Raw genomic sequence first — 22,057 nt, 5'->3', positions numbered from 1 at the left:
CATTTTAGATTGTAAAATTGATGAGATGAGAATAAATTGAAGTTGCTTTGCGTTATATCTCAATTATATACCTTAACATTAAACAATATATTTACGTATTCATTTTCTACAAATATATAATATTTTTCAATCAAAATTATTTATTTTAATTTTAAAATATTTCCTAATAATATTATAAAATAAAATTATCATAACTACGTATATTTATTCTCATGTTATTTAGTTTTTTTACTTTCAATTACCATTGCTATCTTTTTCTGGATTAGTAAAAAAAATTAGTATAATTAAAATTAAATCAATTTAATAATTGTATATCTTATTTTTATATTAGATATATTTTCAAATTTTAACATATATTCTTTGCAAAATCTAACATCAGATAGGGACCACAATCCGCCACTGCACGCGTTTTTTATGTATATATTTAAAACAAAATATTAGTATAATAGTAATAAAATAAATTATTATAACGTGTTACTATATCTACCGTTAAATTTAATCTTACCAAATTATAATATTTATTTTAACTGATCGAACGGTAAGGAGAATACGAAAAAAAACTCACTTAGTTTGGTAGTAAAGTTATTGTCGAATAGGTACCTTTTTTTATAGTGTCCAATGAATCTCTATTTGAGATAGAGGAGAGAGATACAGAGAGTGAGAAGATCTTTTGAAAGAGAAATAGAGGAAGACAACTCAACCACAGAGGAGAGAAACAGAGTCTCATTACATTACTTCTGGTAAGGATCACTTCTTTTTTAATTTTAAATTTTGAGAAGATTGCAAATTGATTTATGTTTTTGTCTTTTCAGTTTTTTATCCGAATATTCATATCGGATTTCAGATTTTTGTAGTCATGGAGTTGTGATGTTTGAATGATTGGAAGAATTTTATTGACATGATTTTGTTTTGGGTTTTTGTTGGCTATTTCATTTTAGTTTTCTCTCTGGCCGGAGAAGATTTCACCGAGGAAACACAGAGAATTTATGAGGTCTAGGTTTGATCTGTTGATCACTGGAGCTGTAGAGAAGCTCTGGTTATCCTCTGTCTCTGTTTCTCTCTGTTTTCTTTCTTTCTTTTGTTCCTCATTTGGGTTTTCCAAGCAGTTCTGTTCTATCTAGCAGAGCAAGAACCAGATTTTCTCTGCATCTTCCATGCAGTCAATCTCACAGATGTATTCTGGTATGTTATTTGTTTGTTTTTTATTGACTTTTCTCATTTTCATTGTATGAATTTATATCAGGGTTTATGTAGGGTTTAGGCTTATGATCTTGGTTTACTTTTTTTTTTTCTTTTTTTTTTCTGGGTTTGGTGCAGGAATTGCTATTGTTTACAGTGCTTCATTGATGACATAAGGCAAAATTTCTCTTCTTTGATTTGGGGTTTAAGGGGTTTAAAATTTTTTGGGTTTTCTTGATTAAGAAGATTCCCAATTTTTCTGCTTTGTGTGGGTTCAAAGGATTTTTCTCTTTCCATGGAGTTTTCTTCATTTGAAAAAAAAGAGAACCAAAATCTTGTCGTGACTGAAATGCTAGGCCAGCCAAGGGAAATTTTGAATGAACCCAAGAAAACCAGATTGATAAAACAAAAGAATTTGCAATCAGTGAGGAAAATTCGCATAATTGTCAATGATCCTGATGCTACTGATTCTTCAAGTGAAGACGAAGAGATGTCCGATCGGATGAGGATGAGACAACAAATGCGGGTTAAGCGTCATGTCAAAGAGATTCTTGTGCCAAATTTTCCGATGAAGCCATGTGAGAAGAAAGAGAAATGTACTCGCCAAGAGAAAAGCAAGATCAACAAGCTTCGAAGAAGGTCTTCGATTTACAAAGGTGTGAGAAGAAGGCCATGGGGGAGGTATTCAGCAGAGATCCGAGACCCTTTTCAGAAGGTTCGACTGTGGCTTGGGACTTTTAGTACTGCTGAAGAGGCTAGTGAAGCTTACCAGAAGAAAAAGCTCGAGCTCGAAAACATGGCTGCAATGGAGATGAATAATGATTTGCCGGCTGCTTTACCTGCTGCTCCCGTGCCAGAGAATACTAATGGTTTGTTCTCCCACCCTTCTCCTTCTTCTGTCCTTGAAGTGCCTGTTCCGGCTTCAGTTGGAAATGGAAATGAAAATGGAAACAGAAATGGAATTGAAAATGGAAATGGAAATAGAAGTGGAAGTGGAAACGGAAATGGGAATTCAATCAAAGAGGATGTGAATGTGGAGAATGTTTTGAAGGAAACTGAAGTTGAGAAGACTGAGACAGAAGCTGAGGGAGAGAAGAATGAGATAGGAAATGACTGGGAGAACATGAAGGTGGAATCTTTGGAAGAAATGATACAGAGAAATTTCAATTTGGAGGAAAGAGAGGGGGAATTCCTCAAGAGGATGATGGAGGGGAATCAATTTTGGCTGGATACAGACTTAGAATTCGATGTAGGGATGTTTGGGACAAATTTCATTTTTGAGAACATTTACATGGAAATCAATGCAGAGGCAGAAAACAATGCGAAGGAAATTGTGGGAGAAACTAATGCAATGAATAATGAGATTCAAAATAATGTATTTGGAGAACCAAGAATGGTGGAAAAAACTACTGCAATGAACAATGAGATTCAAAATGATATATTTGGAGAGCCAAGAATAGTGGAAGAAACTACTGCAATGAATAATGAGATTCAAAATAATGTATTTGAAGAGCCAAGGATGATGGAAGAAAATAATGCAATGAACAATGAGATTCAAACTAATGTAGTTGGAGAGCCAAGAATGATGGAAGAAACTAATGCAATGAATACTGAGATTCAAAACAAAGTATTTGGAGAGCCAAGAATGGTGGAAGAAACTACTGCAATGAACAATGAGATTCAAAATAATGTATTTGGAAAGCCAAGGATGATGGAAGAAACTAATGCAATGAATAATGAGATTCAAACTAATGTATTTGGAGAGCAAAGAATGATGGAAGAAACTAATGCAATGAACACTGAGATTCATACTAATGTATTTGGAGAGCAAAGAATGATGGAAGAAACTAATGCAATGAACACTGAGATTCAAAACAATATATTTGGAGAGCCAAGAATGGTGGAAGAAACTACTGCAACGAACAATGAGATTCAAACTAATGTATTTGGAAAGCCAAGAATGATGGAAGAAACTAATGCAATGAACAATGAGATTCAAATTAATGTATTTGGAGAGCCAAGGATGATTGAAGAAACTAATGCAATGAACAATAAGATTCAAAACAACTTATTTGGAGAGCCAAGAACGGTGGAAGAAACTACTGCAATGAACAATGAGATTCAAAACGATGTATTTGGAGAGCCAATGATGATGGAAGAAACTAATGCAATGAATAATGAGATTCAAACTAATGTAGTTGGAGAGCCAAGGATGATGGAAGAAACTACTGCAATGAATAATGAGATTCAAAACAATGTATTTGGAGAGCCAAAGATGATGGAAGAAACTACTGCAATGAAAAATGAGATTCAAAACAATGTATTTGGAGAGTCATGGATAATGGAAGAAACTAATGCAATGAACAATGAGATTCAAAATAATGTATTTGGAGAGTCAAGAATGGTGGAAGAAACTACTGCAATGAACAATGAGATTCAAAACAATGTATTTGAAGAGCCAAGGATGATGGAAGAAACTACTGCAATGAACAATGAGATTCTAAATAATGTATTTGGAGAGTCAAGGATGATGGAAGAAACTAATGCAATGAACAATGAGATTCTAAATAATGTATTTGGAGAGCAAAGAATGGTGGAAAAAACTACCGCAGTGAACAATGAGATTCAAAACAATGCATTTGGAGAGCCAAGGATGATGGAAGAAACTACTGCAATGAACAATGAGATTCTAAATAATGTATTGGGAGAGCCAAGAATGATCGAAGAAACTAATGCAATAGACAATGAGATTCTAAATATTGTATTTGGAGAGCTAGGCATGGTGGAAGAAACTAATGCAATGAACAGTGAGATTCTAAATAGTGTATTTGGAGAGCCAAGAATGTCAACATCCATTTTGGATCTTTGGGAAGAACCAATGGTGCCTCTTCCAATTGATGAGGAATTCCTTGCTCGCTGCGCTAATTATGACTCCGATAATTACTACAACAGTGGATATGCCTCCACACAGGAGTCGACCACTAACCTGATGGAGACAGAAGAAGAAGAGATCAACGAGGAGACAAGTGAATGGGTCGACGCAGCATTGAACTTCACAGATATGTGAGTTTTGCAGATAGAAAAATCAACTTAGCAAGAATGTTAGCTCAGTTATATTTATACAACATATATATGTGGTAAATAACAGATTCATTAAAGAATTTGAGTATGTCCTTTGTTTATAGAGAGTTCTTTGGCTTTCCTGTCTATTTTCCCCATTTGTGTAGCTGTCCAATATTTCTAAACTCTCTTTAATCTTCCATAGCCATATGTGACTAATGTTTAGGAAACTTCATACCTTAGACTTTTGTTGATCAGATGGGTTGTAATCTTTTTATCCTCTATTTATAACCTGAAAGAGTTTTCAGAATTATAAATTTTGTTCTCTACTCTCTTTACTTTTCGCATTTTTGTTATTTTTTAATTTTTAGAACCAAATTTTTTGCTGGCAGAGAATAGAGAAGAGAAGGAGATAAGAGAAATTTTCTCTTAAAATTAAAAATTTCTTCAGCAAGAAATTTATTCAATGAACTAATTTATCAGAGATATTATCTTCTTCTAACTCGTTTTGCATCTCTGCTAATCACTCAATAAAATTTTAAATTTGATTTATAGTAATCTGCTCAAATTTCTATCAATTTATTGAACAACATAATTTTTAGAAGATGAGAAAGAGGTAGAACAGGAGAAAATGATAACACTCGTTTCACAAATGAACTTTTCTTTTGGTGAGGGGAGAAAAAGTAAATAGCACTGGTCGTTTTCATGTCTCAAAATCCTCCTCAAGAATCGTCTGTCTTTTAGCTTTGACTTAATCAATGATAAGGATGCAGTACAGGATCCTATAAATATGTATGTACATCCTAAAATGTTAAGCTTCTTGGGTCTTGGACTCTTCAAATTAACAGACAAAAGCGAAATCTTGTACAACTAAAAATAGATGCTCCTAAAGATAAACTACGGTTTTAACCGCCGAAAGAGAATACATCTTACCCAGCTGACACAGACTTTGTCACTACTGTAATAATATTTTATACCGTCGCAAATGCAATATCAAACCAGGGGTAGTTTTGCTTTTTTGTCATAATAAAATTGGAAGTAGGGTTGTAAAAAAAAAAATGATCCTGAGCGCTAAATTGTCGACTCTTCATCTTTTCTTTTCCATGCAGCAATCCCAACTGGATATCTTTTCAACGACGATTTTTCCAGTATTCCATAATGACATTTGGCGATTTGAATGAAATATTTATGAATTTTTTTTTATATTTAACTTCTCCATTTCAAGCTTGAATAATCAATAAATGAATCATTTGAAAAATATTTTCAAAATCTCTCTCAAATTTTCTATGTTTTTCTCTTTGATTCTCTATCTCTTCGTCTTGGTTTCTCTTTCTATCTCTCTCAAACTCCTCTATTTCTCTCTCTTTTTCTCTCTTTCTCTAAAACCCGAAAAACTTACTTCTTAAACCATAACCATGTATCTCTTCGTCTTCAGAACCATGTAGCTGAAGAAATTAATCAATCAATTGTGATGATCATGACTTGAAGGCCACTGAAATTGCATGAATGCATCTATTAACATTAATCATGATGTTTTTTAGCAAGCTGGATGATTTGGTCATTGGTGTTGCCCAAATGGCTTTATATCATACTGTTTCTAAATAGTTTGATTAACAAAGAAATTTTACTAGATTTTCCACAATAATACCTATCCGGTTAACATTCTAATAATGGGAATCCAGAAGACTAGCTCCCTTACCCTACTCCATGATATTATCATTTGTACGACAGAAAATGGATGATTAGTATGGTAATTTTATCAGGCTACATCCGGGTATGGAGATAACGAGACTAAAATTCTTGGTAATTCTATATACTCCGGCTACCATATACTATAATCTTACTTCACAATGCTTCATCTTAATAGGGAAACTGGTGGTAATTGATCTTGTTTCCTTATGACCAAAGAAGAAATCATTTTATAATTAAACATAAAACTTGGCTAGATTCTTACAGACGACGAGCTTTTCCTGAGCAGGAGTCTGATTGCAGACTTGTTATCGGATAATTACTTCATTGCCTGACAAATAGTGCTCAACATGTATGGCAATAGAAAATTTGCCATAACATTTTGACCCCAAGGAGACAGCCATAAAAAGTGTTTACTCCTTGCTAAAAGATTTGAACTCGAAGTCAATTATCCGGTCATTCAGGTCTGACTACTGATATCATCTGCAAATGCCAGTTCGCATACAAGAGCAAGATGATCGCTACCCCATTTCTACAAAATAAAATAAGCATTATATAAGAAAATTGAACATTAAAAAAAGAAAAGACATCTGTTTATCTGATAATTGAGATATTGCAAAGGACAAAAGCAGCAATGGATTTCAAGAAACATGGGAAGATACAAAAAGATCTAAATTGATCAATTTCCAAATGAACATTACAAAAATAAATTATTCATTCCAAAGATACTCCTAAAAATTAGATTTCATAAAGCGTAGGATTAAGCTTGGTAATTTTCATAAGACACAAGGTACCTCACAAGGAAGGCCTCTGCTTTTTCTCAAAACATCCATGGATAAGGTTTCAAGAACTCTAACAGGAACAAGATCTTCTGTATGCCTGTGTCAAGGAATGAGATTAGTAATAAATAATTTTGACGATAGTTTTTGAATTGTTCTCGTTATTACCAGATATAATCAACAGTTCCCATAAACTTTGAATGATATGATGTTGCCAAGGGCTCCCCATGATTATCTCTTGTTCGACTGCTCCCCTGAAAATTTAATGAGAATGCAGTTCAAGTATAACAGAAATTTAAATAAGAATAACATTGTAATTCCACATCCACTATAACTTGGGTGTGATTTGTTCATTAACATGTAAAAATACAAATATGATTATATAGAATGCATTATGTTGAATCAATTATGCACTAAATGTATAAATTATAACTAACTTTTACATATCGACAAAAATTTCTAATTCACCAATGTACTATTTTATTTTGTTCAAATTAATCCCTCTAATTTTTTTTACTCAAATAGATCTCGAACTTTCAAGAACTATTCAAATTGGTCTCTCTGTCACTGCCGGTTATATCAATGCAACATGGTCACGTAACTCAATTTTTTTGCTTAGACGATGCCCACATGACTACCACGTGGATGCCTTGTAACATGTTATATTTGACATATACATATTTTCTTTTATAAAATTATATGCAAATAATTGAAAAATAAAAAAAAATCTAATTTCTTTCTCTCTCTCAAAACACTTAAAAAGTAAAATCCTCACTCTATTCCTCTTTCAACCTAAACCTCCCGAGTTTAAAAAACTGAACCCAAATTGCAGATCAAACGGCAGCTTTGTTCCTTTTCAGCATTCTTTTCTTCTTTCTCTTGGTGAATTCTTCGGCCAACTCTTCTTTCACAATTCCCTTGGCTTCCTATTCTTATCTTTCTTTCTAATTTTTTCCTTCTGTTGAAGCTTTGAGGTCAGCCACCCATTATCTGCAGAACTAGTAGATGCAAACCGTTCGTTTATCTCATTTGCCATCCACTCCATCACATAGTCTTTCACTCTGCTTGATTCAGACTCACCTCCACAAACTCTCCTTGAACCCACCACTGGCCCACTATTAGGAATCAAATCTTTTGCCACCGTCAATACTAAACTTATCAAAACAGCCATCGGATATACTTCCCTTCTCCAACCCAACTCTGGTGAGACCCTGGCAACTGTCTTCGCCAACACCTCCAAATCAACTACCCTAATCATGCAATTGTCCAGCAACCAATCAACAACATATCCAGTCACCACACCATGTCTCAACCAAAATCGAGCCATTATCTTCCACACCTTCCTTACTTCCTTTCCTCCTCCACAACACTTACATCCTCGCTCTTCGCTCTCATTAGTCTGAAATCCCCAATCTTCATCTTGGTTTTTTTAAAAAAATAAAAAGTATGGTACAATTTATTAATTCATCAGTATCACCAGACATCTTGAAATCTTCTCTTTCAGGTGATAGTTTGTTAATCTCATCCAAGACTCAAAAATTGATACCATCCAACTTGAGCCTCCAACAAAATTCCTAACGATATAGACTGCAGAAGAAATCTTGAATCCCTTACCTCAGCTGTTCATTACCTGATAGTCAATCCTCATCTTTTCCACATGATTATTTTACTTATGATGATTTGCCATACTATAGACATACTTTGTGTTCCTGTTCCCCTCCTTTATCTACCGAACTCTTGATTTCTATCTCCAAGACGTCTCCTCCATTTATAATATGTTTGCCAGTTCACTTTTAAAGAATCCTTGCAAGCCAAGTCTTCCATAGACAAATCACCTTCACCTTCTTTCTTATCAATTGTCTCAATCTCTTGAAGCAGAGATTGGGTATACATACCTTCACTCCTCTCCTCCTTGCTCCACTTTTTGATTTCTGCTTTTCACTATCTTCATCTTTTTAGTTACTTCAAACCTGGTCTTACCATCCACTGTTGCCCACTCTACCAATTATTAACCTTATCGCAGAAACCATTACCTTTCAACCATTTATCCTCAAATCAGAATAGACAAAGATTCCACTTGATTCTGACAGAAACAAGGAAAATGGGAATTGATCAGAGATGGTCCGCTGAAGAAGTTTTTGGCATTATACCCATTGTTCATAGTTGACAAGGAACCGATACAAAAAATTTATCAATTATAGCACACACTGGGTTGAGTCTCTGATTGGTCTAAGTCTATTTACAATCCATGAGAGGTAAATTCATTAAATCAAGTCTGTCCATGGTTTCCTTAAATTCTTTAATATAGACCCACGAGAAACGCTCACAGGAGCTCTCATGTCTGTAAAATACCATATTTAAATCCCCTCCTACCACCCACATGCAATCCCATTTTTGTCTACAGCCCTCCAAGTTCTTCCACAGCAATCCTCTTTCCGTCAGTTCGCCTCTGTTGTAGACAGCAGTGAACACTCATTTCCGCCAAGTTCTACAGACTTCAAACAAGCAAGAAATAGAGCATTCACCCACCAAAACTTCCTCACATTTAAAAACCCCTTCATCCATAAAACTAAGATTCCCTCATATAAAGGGTTAAGAAAGAAAAAATATTGAATAATTCTTATATTTTTATTGTAATAAAAGTTGATATATATATACATGTAAACGGATTCATATATGATAACCAACATAAATTATCCTAACTATTTTCTTCCTAATTACGTTTACATATTTCAAAAAATAATTATATTATTATATATAGAAAATATTCTATAATATTCTAACACTCTCCCTCAAGTTGGGGTATAAATGTTAATCATGTCCAACTTGTTTCAAAGACACTCAATCCGTATTGTATTCAGAGGTTTTGTGAATATATCACCAAATTATTCTCCTGTTTTCACATAACCAGTATTCCATTCAGAGTTTTGTAGGAGATGTGGGTTTCAAGCCCACTTCATCTAACAAATAATATATCCATAAGATTTCACATGTGGACTATGTCATAGTTCTATATTCAGACTCTAAACTTGAATAAGATACAACTGTTTGTTTCTTACGTTTCCACGATATAAGATTCCCGCTAACAAAAACACAATAACCCGTAGTAAACCTCCTATAAATTTTAGATCCAGCCCAAGTAACATTTGTAAAACATTCGATGTGAGTATGTCCATAATTTTTAAACACTATGCCAAACCCCGGGGCACCTTTTAAATAATACGAAATCTGTTTCAAAGTCTCCCAATGTTTGATTGTAGGTGCTGACATAAACTAACTGACAACACTGATAAAGTATGCTATATCTGGACGAGTCACAATGACATAATTCAATTTCCCAACTAGTCGCGTGTATTTCTTTGGGTCATCAAGGGGATCACCATCATCTTTTTGTAAGATATACATTTGGTACCATTGGTGTATTGCATGACTTAACTCCCAGTTTTCCTATTTCTGCAAGTAGATCAAGTATATACTTTCTCTAAGATAACAGAATCCCTTCCTTACTTGTTATTTCAATCTCTAAAAAGTATTTTAGCTATCTCAAATCGTTGGCGTTGAACTTGGTATGCAAGAATAATGTGAGAGAGCATATTCCTACATGGTCATCTCTTGTAATCACAATATTATAAACATAAACAACAAAAAATATAATATCAACTGTTGATTGTTTATAAAAAAACTGAATAATCACACTTACTCTTCTTCAATCCGAACTCTCATACTACCTCATTAAAATTGTTAAACCACGCACGGGGACTCTGTTTCAAACCACACAAAGATTTCTTCAAATGATAGATTTTTCCGTACTCACCCTGAGTAACAAAGCCAAGTGGTTGCTCTATATACACTTTTTCTAAGAGATTTCCATAAAGAAATGCATTGTTAATATCCAACTAGTGTAAGGGCCAATATCAAGATTGTAATAGATATGAATAAACGGGCAGAGGTAAACTTGGCCACTAGAGAGAATGAATCAGAATAGTCCACCCCATAAATATAAGCATAGCCTTTTGCTACCAGTCGAGTTTTAAATCTTGCCACATAACCACCTGAATTCACTTTAATTGCAAATATCCATTTGCACCCTATAGCCTTTTTTCCTTTGCATAAATCTACCAGATTCCAGGTATGATTATCATCAAAAACATTTATCTCCTCAAACATAACATTACGCCAACCAGGGTGATTCAAAACCTTCTTAACTATTTTGAGTATAGAAATTGAATCTATATAAGTAATTAAAGCACTCGACAAGGGAGACAGATGGTCATATGATATAAAATTAGCACTTGGATAAGTTGGTGTAGGGATGGTGCACTGATGTTTACCTTTACAAAAACTAATAGAAAGATCAACGTTTTGCGAAGCAGAATCAGATGACGACGAATCTGGTACAGGACATGTATCATTAGTTTGTTGTCTTTTGAAATAAACATAGACAATTAACGGTGCTACTTGGATCAGAGGCACACGAACACTATCATCAACTTGCTCAAGTGGAGCTAAAGGCATATCATTTGGAGGAATACTTTTATTTGTTTGCCTAGTAAAGACACCTGATGTGAAACTATAGATGAGTCACTCGTTGTCCGCCTCCTGACTTGTAAACTTGGACGATGAGGAAAAAAACGATATATTATCTGAAAAAACCACATCAATTGATACCAAATACTTATTGAGATATAGAGAGCCACACTTGTATCCTTTCTGGAGGCGAGAATATCCCAAAAATATACATTTCAAGACTTTTGGGTCCAATTTTGTCACGGTAGATAACACATCTCGAACATAGCAGGTGCTACCAAATATCTTATCTTGCACCAAAAATAAAGACTTGTTTGGAAAAAGAAGATTATAAGGAACATCCCCATCAAGTACTGTAGATGTCATACGATTAATCAAGAAACAAACTTTAGAAACGACATCAGCCCGTAATTGCTTAGGGACTTGTGTTTGGAACAAGAGAGCTCGAACTGTCTTAAGTAAATGCATGTTCTTTCTCTCAGCAACCCCATTTTGAGATGGTGTATCAACACACAAGAATTGGTGAGGGATCCTATGTTGTGTCATATAGTTCTGAAATAAATCTGACATATATATTTTGGCATTATTACTCCTCAATACATACACAGAAACATTGAATTGCGTCTTGACTTCAGTACAAAAAGTACAAAAATGAAAAAATATTTCCGAATGATTTTTTATAAAATATATCCAAATCATTCGAGAAAAATCATTCACAAAAGTAACGAAATACTTGAACCCAGTTTTGGACGAAATAGAACAGGGACCCCAAACATCATAATGAACTAATTCAAAGATAGACTCAGCTCATCTATTGACCCTTGAACTTGATAGACTACGATGCTGCTTTGTAAACCGACATGACTCACAATCCAGTGAGAGTACATCATGAAACTGAGAACATAACTTTTTCACCACAGATAAAGATGGATGTCCCAATTGATAATATGTTTCAAATGGAGAGATAATACTAAAGCAGACAATTAATCAAGGTAACCAAGTATCAAAGAATGTCAAGACCACTTGATATATTCTTTTACCAATAATCTGCTTCGTCATAAAATCTCGAAGAACACAGTAATAAAGAAAAATTGTAATACAACAATTCAAATATTTAGTAAACTTACTTACAAAGATCAGATTGAAGGCGAGTTTAGATAAACTTAATACAAATGACATAGTAATAAATGACGTTAGTTTTCTGTTCTCTGAACCCGCAATATTATATGTCGACCCATCAGCAATAATTAAAGGAAAATGTGCTTTTTGTGGTTGAAAACTAAAAAAAATATTAAAATTATCTTATCATGTGATCTATAGCACCAGAATTAATCACCCATTTGTTTGAGGAGAAAATAAGATATTTTTCCTCTAATTCAGTAAAAGCAGAAAATTTATTTAAAAATTCTCGATACTGAGTGAATTTAGCATATTTATCAGCTGAAATAATAACAGTTTTCTTAGAGGATGAACTACCACTAACAACAACAATATTAGTGGTCCGTGTCATTCGATTAAAATTCTACAATTTCTTACAATATCGTTTTATATGTCCTTATTTACTGCAGTAATAGCAGACTATTATCATTTATTTCAATTCATGAATTAAAATATGCCACTTAGAATACCCAAAACTCAACAGTCAGAGATATCTGAAAAACATTGCAAATATATCAGAAAATCTGAAAAAACAGAGTATCTCTTCATGCACGACTGTCAACAATCTTACCAGAACCTCTTTATCAACCACCGGAGCTCATGTGCCACAACACACGCTGCCACCGGAGTTCACGTGCCGCCGCTAGAATGCCACGCGCCGCCACCGAAATGCCACGTGTCGCCGCCGGAAATCACCAAAATGCCTCCTTTCAACCAGCAATCACCACAAACCCCACCGGACAACCAAAATCCATAAAGGGCTCGCGAAAACACCTCGAATCGCACCAGAAAACTTCCAAAAGCTTGCTATCACGCAATCTGCTTCATGGCAGTTTTCTCTTCTCCGGCCTTCTGGTTTCATGCACAGAACCGGCCGGCCAAGCTCCTCAATAGCTTTTGTCCTCGAACGGGAAAACAAAACGCACAAAAATACCCTCCTCCGGCAAACCCGACGCACACAGCCTTAAACCGCTGCGCAAACCGCCGTCTCGGCTTCTCCCACGTAGACCACCGTGCTGGCCGCACTCTGAACTAGCCGGAGATCACTAGTCGACTTTCTCCGGCACTGGGAATGGGTGTTCAACCCTCATTTTGATCTGATATAATCTAACCCCTAAAACCCTAACCCTAACTCTAACCCTAACCCTAGCTCTGATACCATGTAAAGGGTTAGGAAAGAAAAAATAATGAATAATTCTTATGTCTTTATTGAAATGAAAGTTAGGATATATATACATGTATACGGATTCCTATATGATAACCAACATAAATCACTCTAATTATTTTTTTTCTAATTACGTTTACATATTTAGAAAGATAATCCTATTATTATATATAGGGAATATTCTGTAATATTCTATCTAACACCTTAAAATCTCGTTTAGTTGGAAGGCTTTTTCACCTATTTCCTCGGTCTTTCAAAGAATCTGGATAATCCCATCAAAAATAATGTCCATTTTGGATTTCTGCAAGAAAATTACATCAAGATTTCATCTACTCATGCAACTCCTAATTACTTGTCTCTTCTTGTGGTCAATTATGCCCCTTACATTCCAAAAAAATGATGCGATCAAACATATTCAAGCCTCATGCAACACCCCCTCTCCTTCCTATCTCCTTTCTTCATGTCATCATAATTAATGGTAGTCTGCAGCCTCCTCAATTCTGGAGCACTCCACCCCTATTTATTTTTCACTTTTGCCTTTAGTGCCACACCTCTCGTCTTCTCCTTCCTTCTTTTCCCAATCTCTTTAAACAGCTCTATAGCCTGCTCATCTAATCCATCAAAAGTGACCCCAAGCATGGTACTAATCCACTAAATATTTCATAAGACCCATCTTGAATTTTCTTCTTCAATCAAGTCCCCAATCCTCTCCCCCCACATCTTCTCCGCTATTAGTTTGCATTTTGTACTACAAGCACAATTTCCCTCCTAGGAGTAGTGACTGTTGCCGCCTCATATGTTGGGACCATTGTCAAAGTCCGTGGAATCTCTTCCTCCCCGGACGCGACCGCAATCCACCACAGCAATTTCAGTTTCGCGACAATTGTGAAATTAGCATATGGCAAAGTTGCTAGGCTTGGTATCACGGTGAATTGTTGAAGGATCGCAACAATTGTGATGGAAGCTAATACCTCTCACTATATCCATGGCAATAGCTGAATAACCACCATTCGGGTCGATTTTTTTTAGGCTTGGGATTCAGGTTTGAACAAAGAGGAAGAGTTAGATTTTAGTTTCTAAGTGTTCCGAAGAAAGAAAGAAATTAGGTTTTAATTCTTTTTATTTTTAATAATTCAAATATTATTCTATTAAAAAATAGAATTGTATGTATTATATATTACATACCATCCGCAACCATGTGGCGGCTTTTAAGCAAAAAGAGAAGTGACGTGGAGTTGATGTAAATGGCATCTAATGACTAACGGCAGCGACCAAGGCGAGCTGATTTGTAATAGTCTTTCAAAGTTTAAGTTCTATTTGAACAAAAAAAATACTACAAAAGGCTATTTTGAATAAAATGTGATAGTACAGGGGTAAGTTAAGTAATTATCTTTATATATTACATATCTAAGATCTAGAAATTGAATGAGAATAAAATAAGTTTAAAACAAATATAAAGTATATCCTGCTATATTAAAAACAATAAAATAGCACCGGTATCATATGAAACTACAAACGTGCTAGACTGATCTCGCAGCTTTTACTTTTAACAAAGAAGATTACAGTGTCTCTGAGCAGTTATAAACAAGAATAAATACTATAAATGCACAAGAGGCACCAAAAGACTTACAGGAATTCCAAGATATGCACTATGAAGCTTTAATTGGTGCCGAACATGAGTGGCTCCTTCACTACCAGTTGCAAGCCTTATTTCTTCATTACTCCATCTATATATCCATGGTCTTGAAGCAGACTTCCAAGAACTGCAACAAACATAACCAATGAACTAAAAGATTGCACGTCTACCAGAGATTTGACACAATCTTCTGATAATTAAGAAGGCTGCTGAAACCATATGAAAGCTCATATTGTCCTGCTTTATAAAGCATTATACAGTTAATCCTTAAAAAATTTAGGAGTCAAATAGGAAACGAGAACACAACATAGATGAAATGATTGAATAAAAATAGTATTATAATTCCATGTCAATCATATGTCCAATTCAACTTATATGTGTTTGTGATTCTTCTATTGAAAAGTGGGCATATAGTTCCATAATTGTAGAGTTGAAATATGACCTCAGTTATATTTAGTTAAATATATCAAATATATAAATTGTAACTATAGCCAATATATTAAACAATTAAATATAGAAATTAAATGAGAGTAGAATAGAATTCAAACAAACTGAGCTCCTATCATATGTAAAGCTGATACTCTAATTTAGACTATCAAAAAGCAACCTCATGCAGGGACCACATCCATGGATAGGATAGATCTTTATATGTTCCAACATCACTTCAACAATGTCTATGCTAGTTTTGGTTATCCATGCATGACTGATATTTAATTACTATGTTAACTTGAATAAATGTTACTTGAATTGAAACTTAGCATTCAAATCCAACTGACACCAGAAATTAAATGGGGAAAAATTACCAAGCTGCGTTTATATTTTCAGATCTTAAATGATTAAATCTTGGGGGACATTCAATCTGCCCTGAAATTTTTCTACGATCATGGAGACGGATGTCCAACTGTGCAGTTCAAGCAGCAATGTAAATAAAAGATGAAAAAAAGTAGAATACAGAGAGGCATATGGGCAAAAAAACAGAGCTACTTGACTCTATAATTGAGTAAGTACTCACCTCAGATGATACGACAAACTGATATATTGCGCTCTGCGAATGACGTGTGTAGATTAGCAATAATGCTAAAAGCAAAATTTTCAGGTACAGCAAACGTTTACTGTAATTAATTAAATTGCAAACCTCACCTGTGGAATGCTATTTAGATCCCCAGCAAGTATCACAGGGATGTTTCCCCATTCTTCTGAAAGCTTGTAAGCTTTTTGGAGAAACAATCTGACCTAGAGTTTGACATATCAAAATTATATTAGCACTGGTGAATTGATTAAGTATTTTATTGTTTCCATTTTCAAAATTCATGTGCTTATACAACGTGTTTAAAAACGCACTTTGAAGTGTGTTTATGAAGTAATAAGTACAAAAAGAAAAATTTTAAAACACTAAAAGCAACATTTTGAAATTTTTAAAGTTCATTTCCACTCTTTTTTTTTTCAAACCATTAATTAACTTATACGTCTACATGTAGGAAAAAGATGTAAATTCAATAAATAATAAAAACTAAAAAAATATCTTCATGTAGCAAACAAAGTCTAAAGTTCTTCGCACATGCATTTTTCTCTACACGAAGAACTAAGTGCAGTCCTAAAGAAAACCAATGTGAAAGAGGGCATACAAACTATAAATAAACCAATGAAAGTTAAAGATCCTCAGCAAAATAATCCCATAGGATCAAACGTTTTAGCAAAGCTTTGAAGAGACCAAATGACTTTATACTGAGAGAATCTTTCCAACTTTAGGAACTTGTGAGTAATTAATACCTGGCCCAACTTGATGTCTCCACGATTTGGGTTGAAGAGGACATGTATGTTCCCAACCAATATGCTCCTACTTTGAGTGTGTGATTTCCTATACATGCGAACATATGTAAGTGTGATCAATCGAGCTGTATTATCACTAACACAGATAACTGGATAAATTACAACCTAGATTAGTTTTTCCTTCAACCATAAACTAACAAAAAAGTCAAAGTTGCTCATCATGAGCAATTGAAAGAAAAATTTACTTCGGGACTTGCAAACATAACTCAGACTCTGATTGCTCCTGGTTCATCTGTTGAAGATAAAGGGATGAAATAGGTGAAATAGGTGAATGCACAAACAAATTAGAAGTAAAAATCACTATGATATCTCCTTCCATGACAAGATATATCTGTATATTTTACCTGAACAATATGAAAACGTCTCAATCAATCAGGGAAAAGTTAGATTGTTTAAAAATATATTAAACCAAAAGATAAAACATATTTTCTCAAAACAAGACCAGGAAAGTCTTCGAAAAACAACTTGTGCAATAACCTATGGAAAAGGAAGGATACAAGATTGACAGTGACAATCAAGGATTTGTTGGAACAAAAGATTGCATAATTATATAGTTGCAGCTGATGAACTGACCACACAAGATTAACCAAAAAGAAGCATGACCATAAAATCCATGCTTACGCTCTTACCACACAAAAACCATTCTTCTACTCCCAATATCAGTTCATTTCTACTTGCAATAATTTTCAGTATCATTGTTGCACACTATAGTTCCAAACTGCTAAAAATCAGGTAGATTTAAACATTAGGCACCAGCTAATCAGCTCATTACTTAATATATAACATTTGCATCAGCAAAACTTGCTAGTGTCAGCACAAAAACTCAAAAAAAATTCCAGAATAAGATTAACAGCTTAGCTTCTAAATTGAATAAATGAATTGTTAGTAACTACAAATATATCAAATTGACAAATTGCAAGGGTATAGGATGTTAACAAGGAATGCATTTTTACCTAGTGGATGTAGTGTTTGCATTACTTCCTCGCTGGAGATAGAATGTTAAGAAGGAAAAAAAAAAATAGTCCCAAAGCAATTTGAACCTCTGCATACCTCTAAAATGCAAAGTTGTGCGACATTGTCACGAAGGCCAAAACTCCGGAACTCAATGTTTTCTTGATATAGTAGAGTAAACCTGCGTATAACATGTACCTTGCTAAAACTGAATATTGGAAATAAAGATAAAAATTTTGAGTGGAAATTAAAACACAAGCCTAGTCAAACAATCTGTTGCAGTCCCAAGAGATCAAATTTAGCCAATAGGGTCATGCTAATATATTCTGGTAAGAGAAGTATATTATTCACAGGGCATCATGTTGAAACCTCATGTTACGAAAAATGATATCAAATGCCTAAGATCCACGCAATTCATTTAGCCAATAGCACAGGAGAGAGGAACACAAATTTTTCTTCCCGGTTTCAAGGTAACTAGGAAAGGTCTATCAAGAAAACTAGCAGGAATTGTAAAGGGAATTACTTCTAAACCCAAGCAAGGAGAGATGCAAGAACTACAAAATTTAATCATTAGAAATTGCAGTGAGTAATATGCATTTAATTCTCTAAACGACACGAGAAACCTTACAGCTTATCTTTCCAGAATATAGCACAACCATCACAGGCTTCACCCGTGCGACCCTGGAGTAGAAGATAACTCAATGAGCAGGATTAACAAATTACCACTTGATAATTAAAAGGCTTGACCAAGTTGATAGGTGGAAAAAAGAAATTACATGTACCTTGAAAACACCTCTGAAGCCATCTTTTTGAAGAAGATCATCTAAATCTTGGAAGCGATCAACCTCCTGCATCCGTGTGAATGACTGAGAATGCAACTCAATAAAGGAACATTGTTGTATGTTGCACGTCATGAATAATATAGTGGCCTATTGGGAGATGCCATGGTGCTCCAAAGGCATTATATCTCTGTGTTAAATTTCTAATATTTCATGGTACCTGCAACTTTGTATAGTAATCACCTAATATTGTGTCTTTATGTGGTTACTACACAATGTCAGCAATTACACAAAGTTACATAATTACTATGAAACGTTATAAAATTCTAGTGAGATATGAAGCCTCTGAAGCTTCACAGTAGCACCCCATCATCAGTACCAAATATCATTTATTAAGCAATCATTGGCTAATGGAATTGATATATATATCATATTTAATGCAGAAAAAACAAAAGTCAGTTCCATGTTGAGCTTCCATCTGGCTAGTGATATTGATAGATGTACGAGTAAAAAAAAAGATTATACTATCATAGAATATAGGTGTCTATGCATGTGTATCATATTGGCACTAATCTCTCCAACATATATCCCTCACATTTTTTGAAAAAACCATTCTAGTATGATCTTTCTTCTTTAGGACATGCACCATTGAATGTTGAGGATGTGCAAAAGCCTCATGTTAGAAAACTTGTAATGACATGCTGATGTATGGTGGATAAGTAAATAACAGATGTCATGTATTGAAAATTTTTCAATCCCAATTTATAGCAAAATACCAACACAAAGAGAAACAAGTTGAGCCATTATAAGGTGAAAAATATAAATAACTGCAGCTACAAAGGCTATTAAATTTGAATTGTGAAATATCCACTCAAAAAACCAGCCCACGATAACATTCGTCAATATAAATATCTAAACATACTTGATCTTAGGTACATTATAAACAAAGGACTCATGAAAATTGCAATCCTTTAGTTTAAACAGTTGAAGCCATGAACAAGAAATAACACAGATATTTCAAGGGGGATACATTGTGCTTGTTATGATCAACTAAAAGACTCCCGTGACCTGCCCACAAAGAAACAAATTCCTTCCTATAATCTAAAAAATCTTTTATTGTTACCGGATTAAATGAGTATTCTCAAACTTGCCTGAAAACACAGCACATTTGCTGTGTAATGATTCATCTCCTTACATATGAGGTGTTTCCTTGTATCCCATTCCAAGAATTTGGGTGGGACATTAAAGTACAAGTCCGGATGTTTTGATGCATTTTCAACACCAAGTATGTTATACGAAGCAACAACAACTTTATCTGCAGAATAAAAGAGGTAATTAAGCCAATTTTCTTCACTTTTATCTCAAAAAAAAAAAAAAAAAGACATTGCTAATTCCACCTAATCTTATATGAAGAGAGTAATGCTTGACATGTTAAATGATCCAACAATCAACTTAGAAGGACCTTGTTTATCATCAATCTAATAAAAAATACACAGAACCATCTTCTCCACAAGAAAAAAAACTATTCGAGAATAAATTAATTAATGCTTTATCATTTAATGATGGGCCGAAGAAAAGAGAACTTCGAAAATTCGCAAAACAAAAAAAGAAGTTCAATGCTAAACGTTAAGCGACATGAACTTTCCTATACAAAGCCATAAAGCTCTTAAGAATTCTACAGATAATGAAGATATAAAACAGTTCAAACCTCGGAATGAGTTTCCATACTAAATCAGATACCTTTGCGATATGAGAAATCCCGGGAAGAGAAGACCCACTGGCGAAATCCATCGATAGGACGCGACTTCTTTTTCTTCAGCCCCTTGTGCCCTCGGAATGAGGAAGAACAGCAACGGATAGGCTCGAATTTGTTCGAACAATTAAGGGTCGGGTACGGGTCCGGTTGTAGGGTTATAGTTTCTTTCCGTCGATGGGCTAACGTTCGCTTCTTTGCTTTAGTATCATCTTCCCGAGATTGCTCAGAGATGGAGGAATGTTTGCGCTTAGTGGTGGCGGGTGAGTTTTTCTCCGGCTGTTGTCGGCGGTGGCGTACTCTCATGTCGCCGGAATATGGGCCGTGAGGCGGCGCGTTTTTTGATCAAATTTTTCGGTTCCCGGTTGGCAGGAGTAACTGTTTTCAAAACCAGGTGGCAAGTGGATGGGTGGGTGTCCGCACCGGTGTAAATTAAATATATTAATTTAATTATGTTTAATTTAATTTCAATTAGAAGATTATGTTAATATCGTATATATTAAATCAAATAAAAAGATAAAATTTATATATTATACATGTATAATTATTTGACTATTATGCATAATTATATAATTAGTAATATTTAACTTGTAGGCTGCATAAATTACATATTATTTATTAACATCTAACCATTCATCTTTATTAGAAATGAATATGATTATATTAAAACTATAATTACGAATATATATTTTTAAAATAATTTATAAATATAAATTTTTAGATAAATTTATTATAAATATAAATTATATATACTTTGTCAAAATTATAACACAAACCAGCATGTGATCTTTATTTAACTGAATTTATTGTTTATTACTATTAAGTCATTAGTTATTTTAAGTGCTTTTAAGTATTTGATTTTAGTTCCTATTATTTAAAAAATTGTTGAAGATCTCTTAGTCGACAGAAAATGAAAAAATATAATTTGGTTACTAAAAAGTTAGTAGTAGAGAATAAAGAAACAAAGGTTGGTTAGTGAATAAGTAAATAGTAGATAATAAGAGAATAATGACTTGATTAATATAAAAAAATCAGTAACAGATAATAAAAAATTACAATTTTTATTTACATTGATCGTATACCTATATAAGGTAATTTATTTGCATCAAATAAAGTTATTTATGCGTAGGTTCACTTCTTATTTTACGATATATTTTTCATTAACTACGTTTTTATTTTTATTTCTATAATATATATGTAACGGCTCCGGAAATTTAAAATGAAATATGTGTATTAAAAATGTCAAATGCGGAAGCGAAGTCAAAATTTCGTTTAACATCCCTTACACTAAAACCAAAAACGTGCTCAAAATATAAAAGATCAAACTAACTAAAAGAGAAACTCGAAAGTAAAAGCTATGAATATGACTATGGAGTCTTTAGGCGTCCCCTTCGTCGTTTTCCTGCGGAACAGGCTCGGGAACAATGTCTTCCTGATTTGAAATGATTAAATAAGGAATGAGCTACACTAGCCCAGTAAAGACATCACGATATCTCACCGTCACGGAGGTAAAGGTGGGTAGAAAACACAAAAAGATCAATGGAGCATAAT

At 34.1% G+C, this 22,057-nt stretch overlaps 2 protein-coding genes across 2 annotated transcripts; one reads left to right on the top strand and one right to left on the bottom strand.

Annotated features, from left to right (window-relative positions):
* Positions 1-482: 482 nt before the first annotated feature.
* CRF9 (Integrase-type DNA-binding superfamily protein) lies at positions 483-4,361 on the top strand. The gene is made up of 3 exons (XM_088211840.1): positions 483-740; positions 939-1,182; positions 1,318-4,361. Exon 3 carries the CDS (start codon positions 1,475-1,477, stop codon positions 4,244-4,246), a length of 2,772 nt encoding a protein of 923 aa, XP_088067966.1. The 5' UTR covers positions 483-740; positions 939-1,182; positions 1,318-1,474; the 3' UTR covers positions 4,247-4,361.
* Positions 4,362-5,958: 1,597 nt separating this feature from the next.
* Positions 5,959-20,923, bottom strand: LOC110823481 (DNAse I-like superfamily protein). Its single transcript, XM_022053873.2, has 14 exons — positions 20,494-20,923; positions 19,905-20,068; positions 18,757-18,822; positions 18,603-18,655; positions 18,074-18,155; positions 17,209-17,255; positions 16,964-17,051; positions 16,334-16,426; positions 16,206-16,238; positions 15,997-16,094; positions 15,188-15,320; positions 6,876-6,961; positions 6,723-6,807; positions 5,959-6,460 (listed from the first exon to the last, which is right to left on the bottom strand). Exons 1-14 carry the CDS (start codon positions 20,810-20,812, stop codon positions 6,389-6,391), a joined length of 1,419 nt encoding a protein of 472 aa, XP_021909565.1. The 5' UTR covers positions 20,813-20,923; the 3' UTR covers positions 5,959-6,388.
* Positions 20,924-22,057: the final 1,134 nt, after the last annotated feature.

Source organism: Carica papaya, chromosome 9 (genome assembly GCF_054855325.1).
Source record: "Carica papaya isolate Zhongbai chromosome 9, ASM5485532v1, whole genome shotgun sequence".
Classification (NCBI taxonomy): domain Eukaryota; kingdom Viridiplantae; phylum Streptophyta; class Magnoliopsida; order Brassicales; family Caricaceae; genus Carica; species Carica papaya.
This window is presented reverse-complemented; position numbering and strand designations above follow the sequence as displayed.